This window comes from Cyprinodon variegatus, unplaced genomic scaffold (assembly GCF_000732505.1).
Source record: "Cyprinodon variegatus isolate N-32 unplaced genomic scaffold, C_variegatus-1.0 Scaffold1337, whole genome shotgun sequence".
NCBI classification, from domain to species: Eukaryota; Metazoa; Chordata; class Actinopteri; order Cyprinodontiformes; family Cyprinodontidae; genus Cyprinodon; species Cyprinodon variegatus.
In genome coordinates, this window is record NW_015151790.1 from 79,668 (window position 1) to 95,823 (window position 16,156).

General features: G+C 38.4%; 1 protein-coding gene across 3 annotated transcripts in view; it reads right to left on the reverse strand.

Moving 5' to 3' along the window:
- The window catches only part of lrrk2 (leucine-rich repeat kinase 2), a 78,002-nt gene that overhangs the window by 14,774 nt on the left and 47,072 nt on the right, over window positions 1-16,156 (reverse strand). For all 3 annotated transcript variants that reach the window (XR_001482146.1, XM_015402344.1, XM_015402343.1), the window contains 13 exons: window positions 15,188-15,336; window positions 11,495-11,588; window positions 11,237-11,423; window positions 9,917-10,098; window positions 9,599-9,816; window positions 7,387-7,514; window positions 7,066-7,284; window positions 6,789-6,990; window positions 6,504-6,592; window positions 4,669-4,856; window positions 4,428-4,582; window positions 2,089-2,235; window positions 1,673-1,864 (listed from right to left, as the gene is read on the reverse strand). Coding sequence is in view for 2 of the 3 variants with exons in the window: in XM_015402344.1 (XP_015257830.1) it covers window positions 1,673-1,864; window positions 2,089-2,235; window positions 4,428-4,582; window positions 4,669-4,856; window positions 6,504-6,592; window positions 6,789-6,990; window positions 7,066-7,284; window positions 7,387-7,514; window positions 9,599-9,816; window positions 9,917-10,098; window positions 11,237-11,423; window positions 11,495-11,588; window positions 15,188-15,336 (2,150 nt within the window). In the remaining variant the exon portion in view is untranslated. The remainder of the gene's footprint in view (window positions 1-1,672; window positions 1,865-2,088; window positions 2,236-4,427; window positions 4,583-4,668; window positions 4,857-6,503; window positions 6,593-6,788; window positions 6,991-7,065; window positions 7,285-7,386; window positions 7,515-9,598; window positions 9,817-9,916; window positions 10,099-11,236; window positions 11,424-11,494; window positions 11,589-15,187; window positions 15,337-16,156) is intronic.

Consider the following 16,156-nt stretch of genomic DNA (forward strand, 5'->3'; position numbering starts at 1 on the left):
ACACACACACACACACACACACACACACACACACACACACACACACACACATTCACACACACGGCTAACCCCACTGAAATATTAAGTGTGCACCCTCAATACGCCAGCAGGTAACCAGGAACAGCTTGTGTGTTTTAAGTTAATGGAGCTACTGGGCTCAGCACGAGCGGATTGGTCCTCACAAGCACAGTATAGCAGGAATGTGTGTGTGGCGCGCAAACTTAGATGATGTTTTAAGCGACGAGGTGGATTCGTCACAGTCACAATAACCATGACAGGAAATTTTCATATCCTACAACAGGGATGTTCTTCTGGCAAACGGGTAGATAAATAAGGATCTCACCGAATTTGGTGGAAGCTGCACCTCGCCCGTTACATTCGCCATCTTCCCTCTAATTGTCTGCACCTGCGCTTGGGTGCAGAAGCCTGTTAAAGCGCAGTATTTTCAGAGCGCCAAGACCATAAAGTTCTGAGACGCTGATTGGCCATTAAATTCCCCTAGCAATAGTACATGATTGACAGATTCTCTGCAAATGTGGCACAGTCTGATCACAGCCCCAAGACAGAGACTGTAGGAGTCTGTCTGTGGAAATCAACAAATGAATGACAGTAGATAGGGAAATGTAGTTTATATAATTTGTTTTGCTTATAGGTACACACTCTAGAGAAGAAAACTGACATGTATGAGTTAATTTCTAAAAATATATTTTACGTTTCTCTCTTCTTATCAGGGAGGGCGGTGCCCCAGCGCCCCCTATTGGCCGACCGCCACTGGGATTAACTAAACTGTGAGTTTTAAAATCACTTTTAGAAAATCAATTAAAGGTATAGAGGAGGATCTTTTATTTCCTGGTGGATCATCTAAATAAGTGGTGTTCCTAATTGTCAGTCATTCTGGGGATACAGTATGTTCACGTAAGGCCTTCCAACGTTCTCGTCCCATTAGCTATATTTTTCTGCGCATGCACACTTTAAGGTGTCTATGTGTGGTGAGCTACAGTTTCAACCAGTCATTGAAGCTTACCTTTCTCACTACGGTTCTTTGAAAATGGCCGAGGGTCGTAAGAGAAAACGTGTCTATGAAGTGTACGAGAAGAAGAGAAAGGCCTCAGAAGAGGCAGATATGTCCCAGAATGCTTTGTGCTGAGAGCTTTCCTCGCAAGCATTATGGGATTTGCTATCACAGCGGCCCGCTGTCGCCATAGGCTGGCGCTACCAGTCAGAGGTGACTAATAACAAAGATGGCGCAGGCACCGCGCCATGGAGGAGGAGTTACGTGACCAACGGGGAGCAAAAAGCAGTGATTATCTGTAAAAGTCAGTTAACTGAGTTCGCTATAAAGTCCACTGCTCTATATATAGTGATATAGGGATTTGGGGGTTTGGGTGGACATAAGCGTAAGCTTGTATGAGCTATGAGAACATCAAACTTTTAAACAGAGGGTGCATGAGGAGAAATGGGCTTGTGGGTGCTCTTGTGGCGTTCCCTCTCAGGAGTGGGTACAGGGTTGTGCTTGTACATTTTTTGGAGAGGGCGGGTCTTTTAAAAAATTCACTAAAATCCTCCACAATACCTTTAACTCTGTTTCACAACAAATTCAATTAAGACCAAAAAAAGCATCATGTCATCAGCATACATGTTGAATTTCTTGTGGGGAATTAAAAACATCTACCTTTATCAAAATGATTACAGAGGTCTTCTAGCAGAATCTTGCTCCACTCCTGGCCATCTTCAAAACTATAGAGAGCCCATTTCTTCAGCAATGTTTCTCCATTGCCATGCATGTCGGTGTTGAGCAGACCTGGAAACCACTCCTCTAGTACAGAGTCGACATGGTCCACCACTTGGCCCAGTAAAACCCGGCCTGGGCCAAAATAGACAACAGATAACATAATATAATTAGATAAGTAATATAATTACATGTGGCCACTGATGTGTTTAAACCTACAGAATACAATCACATAAGAGGACCATCTTTTAAAATTTAAAGAATACATAAAAAACCTCTTACTTATGCTTTTTTATTTTTAGGACTTTATATATTTTACTTTTTAGATATTCTTTAAACCCTTTCAAACACTACAGTACCTTTTCGAGATGAAGGCACGGTTATCCTGACAAAGCTGGATGGATTCTGCTCTTCTGAGGCGGCTTCCATGAGACAGTAAGCTTCAGACGACCAGTTAAGGTAAATACCTTGCCTCCAGTAAATCCTGTTGGGTCGAAGCACCTTTTCTGGAGAGGAAAGAAATATGTTGCACATTTAGTGGCCACTTCCTTCTTTCTTCAAATGCCAAAAGGTCACATCGTAATACACTTATGAGAACTTTTATTTAAAAAAAAAATAAAATAAAAACAATCTCTAAGCGCATTTTTAAAAGTTTTATATGTGCAGATTTAATTCAATGAGTCCAATGCTCTTTCTCTGATTCTTAGGACCTGTTTCTCTGTGATCGTGTAAACTTCTGTCACTTAAAGGGGGGAATTGATTTAACATTAATAAAATATCTTCAATCTAATCACTACAGAGTTAAAATAAAAGTGAGATTATCTTCTAATAAGTTTGTCGTACATTCATGAATATGTTCTGTCAGCAGAAGTAATATGCTCAAAGATGATTGTTACACTTGGAAATTTGTTTGAACTAAGCTAACATCAGCTTTATTGTTCAGTTTTAGTTTAAGTTTTTTTTTTTTTTACATTTCCAATCAGCTTATGGCAAATGTGAAGCACTTTTTCCTTTGTGTCCAAGATTGTATTAATAAAATTTTTGGTTGATGAAAGCGATGGATGTTGGTTTTAAGTTAATTCTTTAAGAAAACAGTGATTTTGCTTGTAGTTTATGTGCAAGTATTTTAGATAAAAATGCCTGTATAAATATTTATCAACCATCTTATGGTATCAACATTATGACAAAAGTGACCCACAAGCGTATATTATGCTCCATGGATGCATTGGTACTTTTATTCACCACAATCTTATATAATCCTAAACGAGTGTATATTTTACACGACATGTGCACACGAAGTAGTGTAAAATACACAATTTAGTGACCATGAGGGCAGCAGAGCATAGAACGCTTTGGTTACATTTCGGGCCTTGATGGGGGGATTGTTGAACTCTGGATGATCTTGAAACAAAACTAGCTCAAATTATTATTTTAACCGGAAAAACATCCACTAAGGAAACATTTCAGTTTATTTGCAGAGGTTTTTTTTTTTTTAAGTGGGTGGGGTGTCTGCTTTACGAAGCTAAGCATCGTTTGCGGTCACCGAATTGTGCGCATGTAGTAAATGCACTCCTTTAACATTTTATAAGATTGTGGAGAATGATAACAGGTGGTACTGATGTGCGCATGGAGCATAATACACGCTGGTTCACTTTTGTTGTAACAATGACACCATGTATGTGCACTTTTGGCAAAATCCAGACTCCATAAATTGTCACACTGCTTCTTATCTTGCTAGTGCCTTAAAAAACATTTATTAACTTGATGTGAATGTGAGAAACTGAACGATGTTTCACCCTGCCACATCTCTGAGGCATGTTTGTCACTTTTGTTCAGTGGTAGGTGCATGTCTGCAAAGACAATAACTGCTAATAAGGTGGCTAACTTTTTATGAATGGGATTAGCTTTTTTTGTTACTATGCTAACTATATACATCTGAAAACGGCAATCCCAAGATGCACCTTTACCACAATATGATGTAAGGTTTGTTTGTAATGGCAATACATTTGAAGTTATCACAAAATCTGCCATGAAACAATATATATTTGATTCAATTTGCAAGTGTGTGATCAATATGATGCATCATCATCTGCCATCTAAAACCATAATTTCCACTGTTAAATTAAGTGGTTAAATGATTTTACCATTTTAGTTAGTTTTCCTAAATGAATCTGGTGAGCTGAACATAGGTTACTTAAGTTGATGTTATGGTTAGGTTTACCAGCCTGCTTCTGATGAGCTCATATTCCAAACACTGCATAATACCCTGGAATCTAAGGCTTAGAATTCATGGCAAAGTATGTAACTTCTTATTGGACTCATTGTATTGTTTAATCTTTTTCCTTCATTAAAAAATACATTTTGAATGTAGGAATTGCGTTGTGATGCTCCTGCATTGTAAGGACTTTATCTTTTAGTTTCAAGCATTCAGCATCCTGAGGTGAGTAAAGCATCAGTATACCATAACAAAAAAAGTGGGTCATTGCAGCGATCTACAAGTCTTCAAAAAGTCAGTGGCAACCTTGCACACCACATATGGCGAACTGCTTGTTCATGTATGCAACAGAGTAAAATGTTTCTTTAAAAGGTGGGGTAGCATTTTTTTCCTACGTGTCTTCCTATGCATTGAAATATAAAGCATATATGCAGCAAAGTAACAAGGAGCAGAAATGCTACGAGCAGCCATTATTGATTTTACCTCTTCCACAGAGCAAATACGAAGAAACCTCTAAAAGGCGACTTATCTGCCGGGACCAAAAATCCATGGGGAAGTACGGCATCTCATACAGACGTATAATGACCTCAGAGTTCTCACAGTGTGGTAGCTCTATAACTGGTCTGTGTTTGGACAAACTGTTCAAAATAGGACATGTCAGAGAGCAGGAGACATCAGGAGGCTCAAGACATACGCATTTCCAAACATAGAAATCTACCCCTACCTGCTGGGTACCAACAGCTGGTCCTCACCAAACGGAAGGGCAATCTGAAACTTCTCCAAAAGTTTAAAGAACTGGACCATGTGGCTCTTTGGGAAACATTTGGTCTCCAACAGAAATCTTTCCACAACAGAACGTTGAACCACTCCTTTTGGTTGCTCCAAGAGGCCACAGCTCTTTAATGTCAGTTTCTGCATAGAGGACATGTACCACATGTATCTAGCACTTAGGTTTAGGTCACCATACCTTACCAACAACATTTATATAACATTAAATCCATAAATATGGGATGTTTGAAAAAAAAAAAAAAAAAGGTCTAGTAGGAAAGATTTCCAATGTAAGACGATGTACTCCTAAGGAAATGTCAAAAAGAGTTTTGCACATTAAGTAAAGAAAGCCAAGTTAATGTTTTTTTTTTTTTTTTATCACTTTTGAATCGTTTAAGCCCTGAAGAAAACTAGTTATAATGCATCTTCTTTACAGCGGGGGGAGTAATTCATGTATGAAAAAAAAAAGACCCCATGTCTGAGCTCTGTAGAACATCAATTGTAATCAAGATAACAAAATGCAGTCCACAGCGAGTTATAAATACGACCAATATTGCAATGCAGAAAACATCTATCTTAAATCCCCAGTATTCAACCTCAGTATCCAGAGGACATGTTTGGCCTGTTGCATGGAGCTTCCCTGCAGTTCAGGCCTAAAATATTATTTGATTTCCGGTCAAGGAGAAGCAAGGCTGGTTTAGATGTTATTGTCTAACAACTTCAATTTGTTCATGTTAATGATCGATCCTCCTTAAGCTCAGTGGCAGCTGCTGCTCTCTGAAACAGGAGAAGCTCAGTGGTGTTATTAAATCCAAACGGCTGATTAATTCCTGTTAATAATCTATGCCCTCAAACATGAGGATATTTGAGGGCATATATGATGCAGATTAATGACTACATTTATGAAGTTTGACAATGCATATTTTACCAATAATTTTATGAAATTTAAAGGGGAAGTTTAGTCTCCCTAGTATTCATTGAGAAATCACCATTGCTCAAGAATCAGGATTACTTGTGGAGTACCACAGGGATCAGTGCTAGGGCCAATTCTCTTCCCTACACTGCAAAAAAATGTTAATCTAAGTCAAGTTTTCTTAAAATAAGTGCATTTTTTTAATTAAGCAGCTGAGTGAGACCCTTTTCAATGGAATAAGATGATTTAAATTTGAAATACGGAAAAAAACAACTGCATCATCTTATGTCAAGTCTATAATATCCAAATACCTTATTTTGAGCGTAAAAAAATACTCATTCCATTGGGAGATCGTCTTATGTACCAACTCAAATTAAGGTTGAATACACTTATTTAAAAAAAATTCTATTTATGTTTAGATATTTTTAGTATTGTATATGTATATATGGTTTCAATTGGTAGAATTATCAGACAGCAGGTGATTAACCTTCTGTTATGCTGATGATACTCAGCTATATTTGTCCCTAAATCCTGATTACACTGAAAGGCTAGATAGACTCGAGGCATGTCTCGAAGACATAAAAAACTGGATGACTTTAAATCTTCTCTTTTAAAATTCTGACATAAGTTATATTCTTAGCACCAGTCTTTGAAAAAGAAGCTTAGTAATTTAATTGTCCTTGAAAGGAAGTGCATACAAAGTTTCAGGGGTGTTGTTATGAAGCTAAAAAGAAAAGGGTGAGGAAAATATGGGCAAAGCAAAATATCAATCATTATTAGAATATTCAACAATAATCTTGGTCCATTTTCATCATACTCCCTCTCAATTGTTATGAACAGATGATTTCATAAAAAAAAAAAAAAATTCACATGCTTACCTGAGATAGAATGTTACACAACCATTGAGGGTCAAGAAAATAAAGTTCTCGAAGTTGAAGCGCAGGGTCGTCAAAATGCAATAAAATGCCTGAAATGAGAAACCATTAAAAGCTACTGTATTAAAATAATGGCTTAAACTTGCTGAAATCAGAATAAATTACTGTGCAGGAAAACTAATGTTATATAAACTAGAACACAGGTTTATACCAGACTTTAGGCATTGCCATTCGAACATGTTTGAAACTGGTGCCAGCATTAGAAATAAAGCCCAGCTCTTAACTGACCAACTTCACTGAGGAAATGAACGGCGTGAGGCAGCTCAGCTTCCTCCAGCTGCAGCTGACTTTCCTGGATAAGCTGCAGAAGCTTATCGTGCTTGAGGACAGGAAACTCTGGTGGGACTTTGGTCCTTTCCTGGAGGATTCTGCGTTCCAGCTCTACATAACTGTCCGGCACCAACTGACCCATAATCTGCTGGCCCTGGATCTGGTAAAAAGGGTGTCAACAGGTTCAATCGGGATGGCTGTTCCAATGCCTGATTTCCTGCATGCTTCCCATTACCTTGAAGCTGGTGACCTCTCTGATGATTGCTTTGCGAAGTCTGACAATGGAGTCAGAATCCTCACAAAGTGAGACCATGTGATAATCTCTGATGGCCGGGAAGCTCTGATGGTTAAGCAGCTCCGCTCTGATTTTACTTAGGCAGGACTGAAGCTGCAGCTCCTCACTCACATCAGTGTGAGTTCCAATGAGGATGACTGGAGAAAGTGGAGCCACTGCCTGAAAATAAAAGAGTAAGAAAGTGAGAAACAAAATAAAGTTTGCACAAAAAAAAAAGAAGTAGTTTGTCTTAAATATGTAAAGCCTTTGTGTGAGGCTCACTTTAATGTTGAAGAGCCATGGTTTGAGAGCATCCACCTGACTGGCTCCTTTACTGAGGTTGTAAACAACCAAGTAGAGAGCTCTGGATGTCAAAAAGAGAGGATGAGAGCCAGTCAGCTCCGCTCCACCTGTGGAGCAAACAGGATTACATTGTGTTGAACTCATTTTGCTCTTAAAATGTCAGATTTTGTCAAATCCAAACATGAATTTTCGAAGTAACATTGTAATATGAGATAGAATCTGCAAAAATCAACTGAAATTAAAATAGAAAAACGCAAATGCTTAAGTGTGCACCGTCTTTTGATTTGTTTTGTGTTTTGCCAAATCTTTACTTTGAAATATGTTTTCATTCTGATTTGTCAAATTTCTTCAAATCCCACTGTGTGGTGGAAAAATCCTCTTTTTTGGGATATACCACAGATTTTCTATCTGATTTTTTAGATAAGCCAATCCACAACTTTGCAGATAAAGCCCTGCTATTGTTGACTTGAGTGAATGTGAGGGCTCCCAATGGGGCTAAAAATAAATCAGAAATAGACCCCTAGTTTAATTACTATGGAAGCCCATTTCAGCCATTTAAAAGAAAAACAAAAGCACATACTATGTCATAAGTATGAGATTTAAAGTATTTGTTATATGATGCTTTATAGGTCATTATTATAATTTTGATGGTTCAAATGATAATTTTGCATCTCATAATTATGGCCTTTTTTTACTTTTAAGTGGTGCTTTCACACTCTTCAACTATTGCAAAGAAAAATAAAAAATTGCAATATTTTACTGTGTTGTTTCTGTTCACTTTTGTGGTGGATGCCATGCTGCTGTTTTATGCCAAGCAAATATTTTTCCGTTGAAAGCACTATCACAAATTAAACTGTTGGAAAAAAAACTCTAAATCCGGCCACAAATCGATGATCTGCATCACACTGATAAAATCATACCAAAAGAACTCAAAAATGTTTTTCTACTGCATTTTTGCTCCATATATATTTGTTGTTGCACTGCTTTGAACTTCCACATCAATGCCCTTTAGTACCGAGTAGGAGGGGAGTGGCCCAGTGGTTAGCGCATGCAGCTTGGAATCCTGAGGTTGTGGGTTTGAACCCACTCCCACAGACTGCCACTCTGGCTCCCTCTAAGCAGGACTCTTAACCCCCAATTGCTCCCTGGGTGCCCCACGAAGGCAGCCCACTGCTCCCAAAGGGGATGGGATAAATGCAGAGGTTAATTTCTCCAATATGAGATCAATAATGTTCAATTATTATTAACATGTTTTCTCCCACACTGTTTACATTTGATCACTCCTGTACTTTATGTTCCTTTTCACGGCCAAGCTGCAGCTCATTAACTGTCTAAAAGCTGTATTAATGATATCTCATTTTGCACTCTGTATACAAAATGATTATAAAGTCTAAAAACAGATCATCAAAAACATCAATAGGGAAGAGGGCTCCTATAGACTCTAGACTGCAGCTCAGAGACTGAAATAGTCAAAATGAACATATTACCAAGTTAAAGAAATTATTCTAGACAGCAAGAGCAAATTTGTTCATTTTTCAAAGCATAACAGAACATTTATCGTTCCACACCACTAATGTATTTCAGCCCGCCCATTATCTCTCTTTTCCTAAGTTACTCTATAACCTGCTGCTATAAGGCAACAACAGTCAGACCAGTGAAAGTTATTTACAACGATTAGTCTTAATGTGATGTGAATTTGTAAGCTTTGGTAAAGTTGTGTTTTGTTTTTAAGGCCGTTCTAGGGAAGGAAATTGCATATTAGTCTAGCTATAAATGTTTTAGTGCCAAACGTTCACATACCCCATCATATAAATAAACAAATAAAACCTAAGTGAGGTTACATTTATTTTTACATCATTCTAAACTCCCGTTAACAACTCCTCCTCTAAGCCCTGACATTTTAAAGAAGGCAGGGGATTATCACATAATAAACACAAAAACCACAGAGATTCCAGCCGCGTCCAGTGTTGCTTCATTCATACCAGAAATCAAATTTAAACCTTTATAACTTGCATTAAATACGGTTTCAGCTCAAGGAAGCAAATTAACAACTATTTTTAAAATGCTTCCAAAACAGCTGATCTTCAAGTTCAATTCAGTTGATCTTTTATGAGTTGTGTTCCTACAGAGACTAAATGTTGAAAAAGTGTTAAAACGCAGTTCACAGGTAAAGTTGTGAGATAAAGCCCACCTGAGAAGTCCCAGACATTCAGCAACATTTTCTTCTTGTCCCGTTCCTTGATGGTCCAGTCAAAAACGTCGACAGCACTCTGTTTTGAGTTCTGCTGACAGCGTTTCAGCTTAATCAGCTGCCTGACGAGGGTGCTCTTCCCACAGCCGGTGTTCCCAACTACAATGAGTTTCATGCGGTGGTACGGCACTGCCTTCTTTAGCCGCTGCTGCAGGAACCTGGGAGGTGATGTAACACATTATCATCAGTGTAATCGGCTGTGAAAAAAAATGATTCTTAATCAACAGCTACAGAAATCTGCTTTGAACCCAGTCTAACCTGACTACATCTTTGGTCTTGTTGCCAAGAACTTTCAGGTCCAGCTCCAGTCGAAGGCCGTCCAGTGGCAGGTCCCACAGTCTGCCCAGCTTCCCCATCTCATTCGGGAAGGACCTGAGGTTGGAGTTACGACTCACATCCAGAGACGTCAGTCCTTCTATCATGCCGATCTGTGGCGGGATCTGAATCCCAAAAAAACACAACGGTCTATATCATTCTCCCGGGTAAAATTCATATATATATATATACCTCTAGGTACTATTTTAATCACTTCATATGTGTTTAATCTAAAAAATAATAATAAGGTACCTCCAAAACTGCCTTATAATGCCATAACAATATGGGCCTTAATTCAAAAGATGTATACAATACAAGAATAAGTTTACACCTTATTTGAATACTTAGAAACAGAAACTATAGGAGAAATATTCAAAGCAAGTATTTGTGTCTTTTATATCTGGGGTCTTCATCCCAAAATAAACAGACAGCGATTAAATATTTATTCTGGATTATGGGTGGGCATTTATTGCATTACTTATTGTTATTGTGATTTATTTCTAGTCATAATAACAATTTTGATTCATCGTTTAAACAATAAGTTAGAATTTGCAACCATAAAAAAACTAAAAAATAAAAACAAATTAATATTTCTTTTTTTTTTTCCTTGCTGGGTCATTGGAAAACTAGAAGAATATGACAGAAAACGGCTACTATGTTCAGTGATATAAGCCACTCTTCTTTGTGTAACTGTTGTTTTGAAGAAGCCTAATTGAAATGTGTATATTTTTCTAGGGCGGTGTTTGTAATTGTGGGGCTGATTGTTGTGACCTGCAGTTATAAAGCTACCCAGGAAAGACTTCAAAGAATTAATCAATCAATTTTAATGTTATAAAGATAGTTTCACAAAATATTTTGATAAGATTTTTTTAACCATATACCCCAGCCTATTCTGGGGGATATGGTTTAAAAATGTAGGGATTCATTTGGAAGACATTTAAGAAAGTTTTACATAAATTCTTGTGCGCAGAAAGAAATAAAATCCTGAAAATTAGACAAAAGTATTTCTTACATTTTGCAGATAAATTTCTGGACAAGCTGCCAGAGCAGAGTTTGTCAGAGTTGAAACGCAATAAATAAGCCTGTGTGAGATTTAAACATCTTTCTCACTAAGATCTGAGATTGGTAACTGTGCTGTCCAGCAGACAGCTGGTCTACCTGGAACTGCACACAATCCCTAAATGTTTTACTGGTACGCCGTACGGGACCAGCCCAGGTCATCCTGATCAGGAATCTGTCATTAATATTCCTTATTTCCTTCACCTCACTCAGCTTGTTGTCACTCAGATGAAGTTTCTCCAGTCTTGCCCATCTGTAGATTGGTCCACTCAGATCCAGGCCTTTGATGCAGTTCTGACTGAACATCAGCTCTCTGATATTACGGGACGCCCAGCATCCCGGGCCGGGCAGAACAGCAATGCTGTTGGTCCTCATGTCCACTGAACGTAAGCTGAGGAGAGAGAAAAAAACACTTCAAAAACTGTGGGATTCTCTCAGCAAGAGAGTATCTGTGGAACGTACTTTGGTAGATGGAGTATGGCCTCAGGAATGTGATTGAAGTTGTTGTTTGCCAGCTTCAATGTCATCAACTTGGAAGGCAGCAGTGAAAGGGAACCTGGACAAGCAAAGGTAACGTCGTCTCACTTTATTCCATCAAATACTATAAACCTTAATGTAAGGTAACTACTTAACTAAAGGTTATAAACTCAGACCGTTTCTCAGCTTTTTTAACACACATTTACAGCAGTTATCATTACACCCCAAATTAAGTACTTCTGAAACGTCAGTCGATCTACAGAGTTTAGAGCCCCGACTTAAAGAAGCTTCTTAACATCTCCTGCTTTTACATCCCTGGTTTACTCCATGCTGGGAACATGTGAGGAGTTCTCTGATGGCCTGATTGGTCTAAATCAGTGGTTCTCAACCTTCGTTCTCAAATACCGCCTTCCTGTAAGTTTTAGGTTTCTCCTTAGCGTCAAACACCTGACTTATATGAGGGAATGATTGACAGGATTCTGTAGCTCAGGCAATCATTTGAAGCAGGTGTGCTGTAACAGAGACATACATGAATAAAGGTGGTACTTGAGGACCAAGATTGAGAAACGATGGTCTAACCCCGAGATTCCACATACTTTGTCAGCGCTCCACTCCACCCCGCTCATGTACTTCGTGTGGATTACTTGTCTGTCATGTTAATCAATGAGAACTGTTCCTCATCCACCACACGTCACTGTCCACTTACATCTTCTCCGCCCTTCACAGTAAAAATATGTAAGGTCAAGATCCGAAAATGCAATCGCACCAAACAGGAAAAAGAATGGCGAGAAGATCCGGTTTTTCAAATTAAATTATGGTAAAGATGGATTGGTAACTGCAAATTAGAGCATAATTCTTATATATTCCCCAAAACTAAGACAGTGTAATTAAATGATTGGATGCAATTTAATGGTACTTTAACATACCAAAAGGCAGATTTCTCAACTCTATCCAAATATTTATTTTATACCGAGAGGCTTAAAAGTTTAATCAAATCCAGTCAAAAGAAACTTCTTATTGCAGGCATAGATAAAGAGATGAGTTTGGAAGTAGAGAACAAACATAATTCATAAAAAAACTATTTTGTATGATCCAAAAAATCCTAAACTAAATATTTGGGCAGAAACTGGCTGCTGATGGGTATTTTTTAAATATGTAATATTAAATGAAGCGTTAATTTCTGCATGTTTTACTCCTATAAATTTAATAATAATATAGCTCAGGCTTTTGCTTGGCGCAGGTGGTCTGGAGCGAAGCTGGGCGGAGACGGATAATGTGGGATTCACATTGGACAAACAGAAAAATATATAGACTCAAACACATTCAGTGTGTTACAGAATAACAGGAGTCCCACAAGGTTCACTTAAAGGCCACTTTTAATAAAATTTTATGTTAAAAAAATGTACTGGACACAGTATATTTACAGCTAAAGGGCAACTTTGTACAGATATCAGAGGCTCTTCTCTGAGACAGGCTGTTTAAGAGCTTCAGACTGACTTTCAGCTACTGCAGGGTGCAGGCTTTATGTTAGCTCTTAGTTCAGTTCAATTCATATTTGATCAAAAATAGTTTCTTAATCCCTGAACAAAATGAAATGATTAATTGATCTAAAAGAGTCTAGAATAAAACAAGTCTAGAATGGCGCTGCTTAAGGCAGGTGTACAGTGGAGTTGCTCTGCTAGCTTGCCTTTGATATTCATTTCCAAGAGAACTTTAATTCCTCCATTTTTGGATCAGAGTTACCTTTTTCTTATGTTTTTCGCCTCTGTTGTTAAATGCTGTGAAACTGGAGGGATTTTCACAAGTTGATGCTTTTACACCCAGGAGCAGCTCTTTAACATCTCTAAAGCTGAAATAATACTTCCAACTATTTCCACAAGAACCAGCTAGGTTGAAAATGAGGCACCGGGGATGCAGAGCAGGAGCAAGGAGAAGAGAGAGAGGAAGAAGAAATTTAAGCCATCTCTTCCATCAATCATAATCGGCAATATTACATCTTTAGTTAACAAGTTAGAAGAACTCCAAGCCCTAGCAAGGACCCAGCCAGAGCATCGGCAATGCAGTATTGTGTGTTTTACTGAAACATGGCTACCGTATCATATCTCGGACTCCAGCTGCCCTCTGCCAGGCTTTCTGACCACACAACCAGACGGAGATTTAAAGAAGACTGGGAAACTCAAAGGAGGAACTCTTCTAGAAACCTTGGAGATTATTTAACAAAGAGGAATTCTTCCTAAAGTCCATAACATTACAGTATGAAAAACATTGAGCATCCTTCAGAAGATCAGAAGATTTTTAAACAAGTGTCTTCAGCAACAGGCTTCTCCAGATCCGGTGCAAGACAGAATGATACAGAATAGGGGTGGAACGGTTCACAAAATCCACAGTTCGGTTCGATTCATGGTTTCGTGGTCACGGTTTTCGGTTCGGTATATGTTGATTGTTAGCCTGACATGTTGGTCGTGTTGCTGTTAGCATAAACAAAACGTGTTGCACAATGCTTGCCCACTGTTGCACTTTTATCCACAACTTTCTTTCCGCCATCATCGTAGGTCACTCTAAATGCAAAGCGGTCCCATACAGCAGACCCATAAAGCGCTTCTTCTTCTTCTTGTTTACTACTGGTGGTTGGCTTTGGTTGCAGTACCGCCACCTTCTGCTCTGGAGTGTAAACGCTTCGCCTATGAGAAAAAGGAGCAGCAAATGAACTGAACGCAACACACGAGAACCAAACCGAGACAGTCGAACCGAACGGTTCGGACGGTTTTCATAAACCGTTCCATCCCTAATACAGAAGATCAACAACACCTGGTTAAATCTGACCTACAAGTAGCGGCCATTCAAAATGGCCCTTCCCATTCAAATGGCAGCCCAATGGCAGCCAACTTCCCGGCAACTCCCAGCAAAATCCCCTCCAACTTCAACTCCAACTCCTGGACATGCATATTGTTTTTACTCTGACTCCACCCTTTCAATAAATTACAGGGTCTGACCAGGAGATAACTTTTTTCTTTAGCTCTTAATGTCCACAAATCATGACAAAAAGAATATTTTAGTACAAAGATTGATGTTTAAAAAGGAATTTTAGGGGACCAGCCAAGGGCCCATCAAGGAAAGTGCGGAAATTTTGAATGGCTACTATTGTATGAGTTACTTCAATATTTAATATACCTTTGGGATTAATAAAGTTTTATTGAATTGAATCAAAGTGGATACACGGATAAGTCTGGTATGTCTACCCTAATATTTTTAGAGAGCATCATTCTACAAATATCCAAACATTTGGTTAAAAGACTACCTTTCTTTCAGAGTGGATATTGAAAATTTTGAGAGGATCTGAATTATCCAAGAAATGTCTGCCTTAAAGAGATCCATGAATAGTTGTAGCTAAAGTTGAAACTAAGCATCTTTTAGTTCCCAGCTCTCCGCCATACTCTCTTGTGGAAAGCGGTTTCAATTCCCCCATAATACTTTGTCATTATTACTCAGCATCAGCTTATTTTATGACAAAGGGTCACATATTAATTTCAGCAAAAAACAAACCAATCAATGCAGCAGAGAAATGGAAAACTTGTATTTTACTAAAGCTTCTTATGAGGCAATTATTATAGAGTTGACTTCTACGCTACAAGGCTTTCAAAAATCAGTACAAATCAGGATGAGAAGATGAAAACGTACAGATTTTGTTCATTGAAGCATTCAAGGTTTCCAGCTTGGGGCAGCCGGTCAGGAACTCAGGAGAAATATTCTCAACGTTATTCTTGCTCACATCCAGCAGCTTCAACTCCGGGAGATTTACAGCAGAGCACAGGTCAGTTAAACTGTTACTGAAAAACAAAATAATACAAATTTGGTTTAACAGACAGTAGTTCTACATAAAGCAAGCAGAGGTGGAAATATGTGATGAAATATGGCAAACAGTTGCGCATCCTAAATTCTGAGTCTTTTTTTTTTTCCAGCTTTTTTGTTTTCATTACACTGTCAAAAGTACAGAGCAAAGAAATTAACTCTCTGCAATTAATCCATCCCATTGGGGAGCAGTGGGCTGCCATTGTGCGGCGTCCGAGGAGCGGTGTGGAGTTAAGGGCCTTTGCTTAGGAAGCCAGAGTGTCAGTCCGTGGGAGCGGGGGTGGAAACTCAGAACCTCGTAATACCAAGCGCAATATGCCCTAACCACTAGGACACAATCCCCCTACATAAGTAAATAAGAATCATCAGATTCTAAAATCAGTAAAATACTAAATCTGCCCATTTTTGCACTTTATTATGGAAAATATCTTGGAATAGATTTAAAATACATCTTAGGTATTTTGTGTTCTGTATAAAACAATGAGGCTGTTTAGAATGAAAATGTTGTTTGATGTGATATAAGCTGTCAATCAAAAACTTAAGGGTCAATGATGCTGCAAAACATTTTGTGCTCATTTGGCCCCGCCTTCTACCGTCTGCGAGCGGACGCACCACTGCTGACCACACGACTTGTGTTTCATTTTTTGGGTTAAGATATAAATACTACTAATGGTTCGGTGAATCGCCTGATGAATAACAAACTTTTTCACAGTTGTTTTTTGTTTTAAAGATATGATACATATGTTTACTTGTTCAATAATTATTTGCAAACATTTATAGGTGTGCTTTATTAACTGA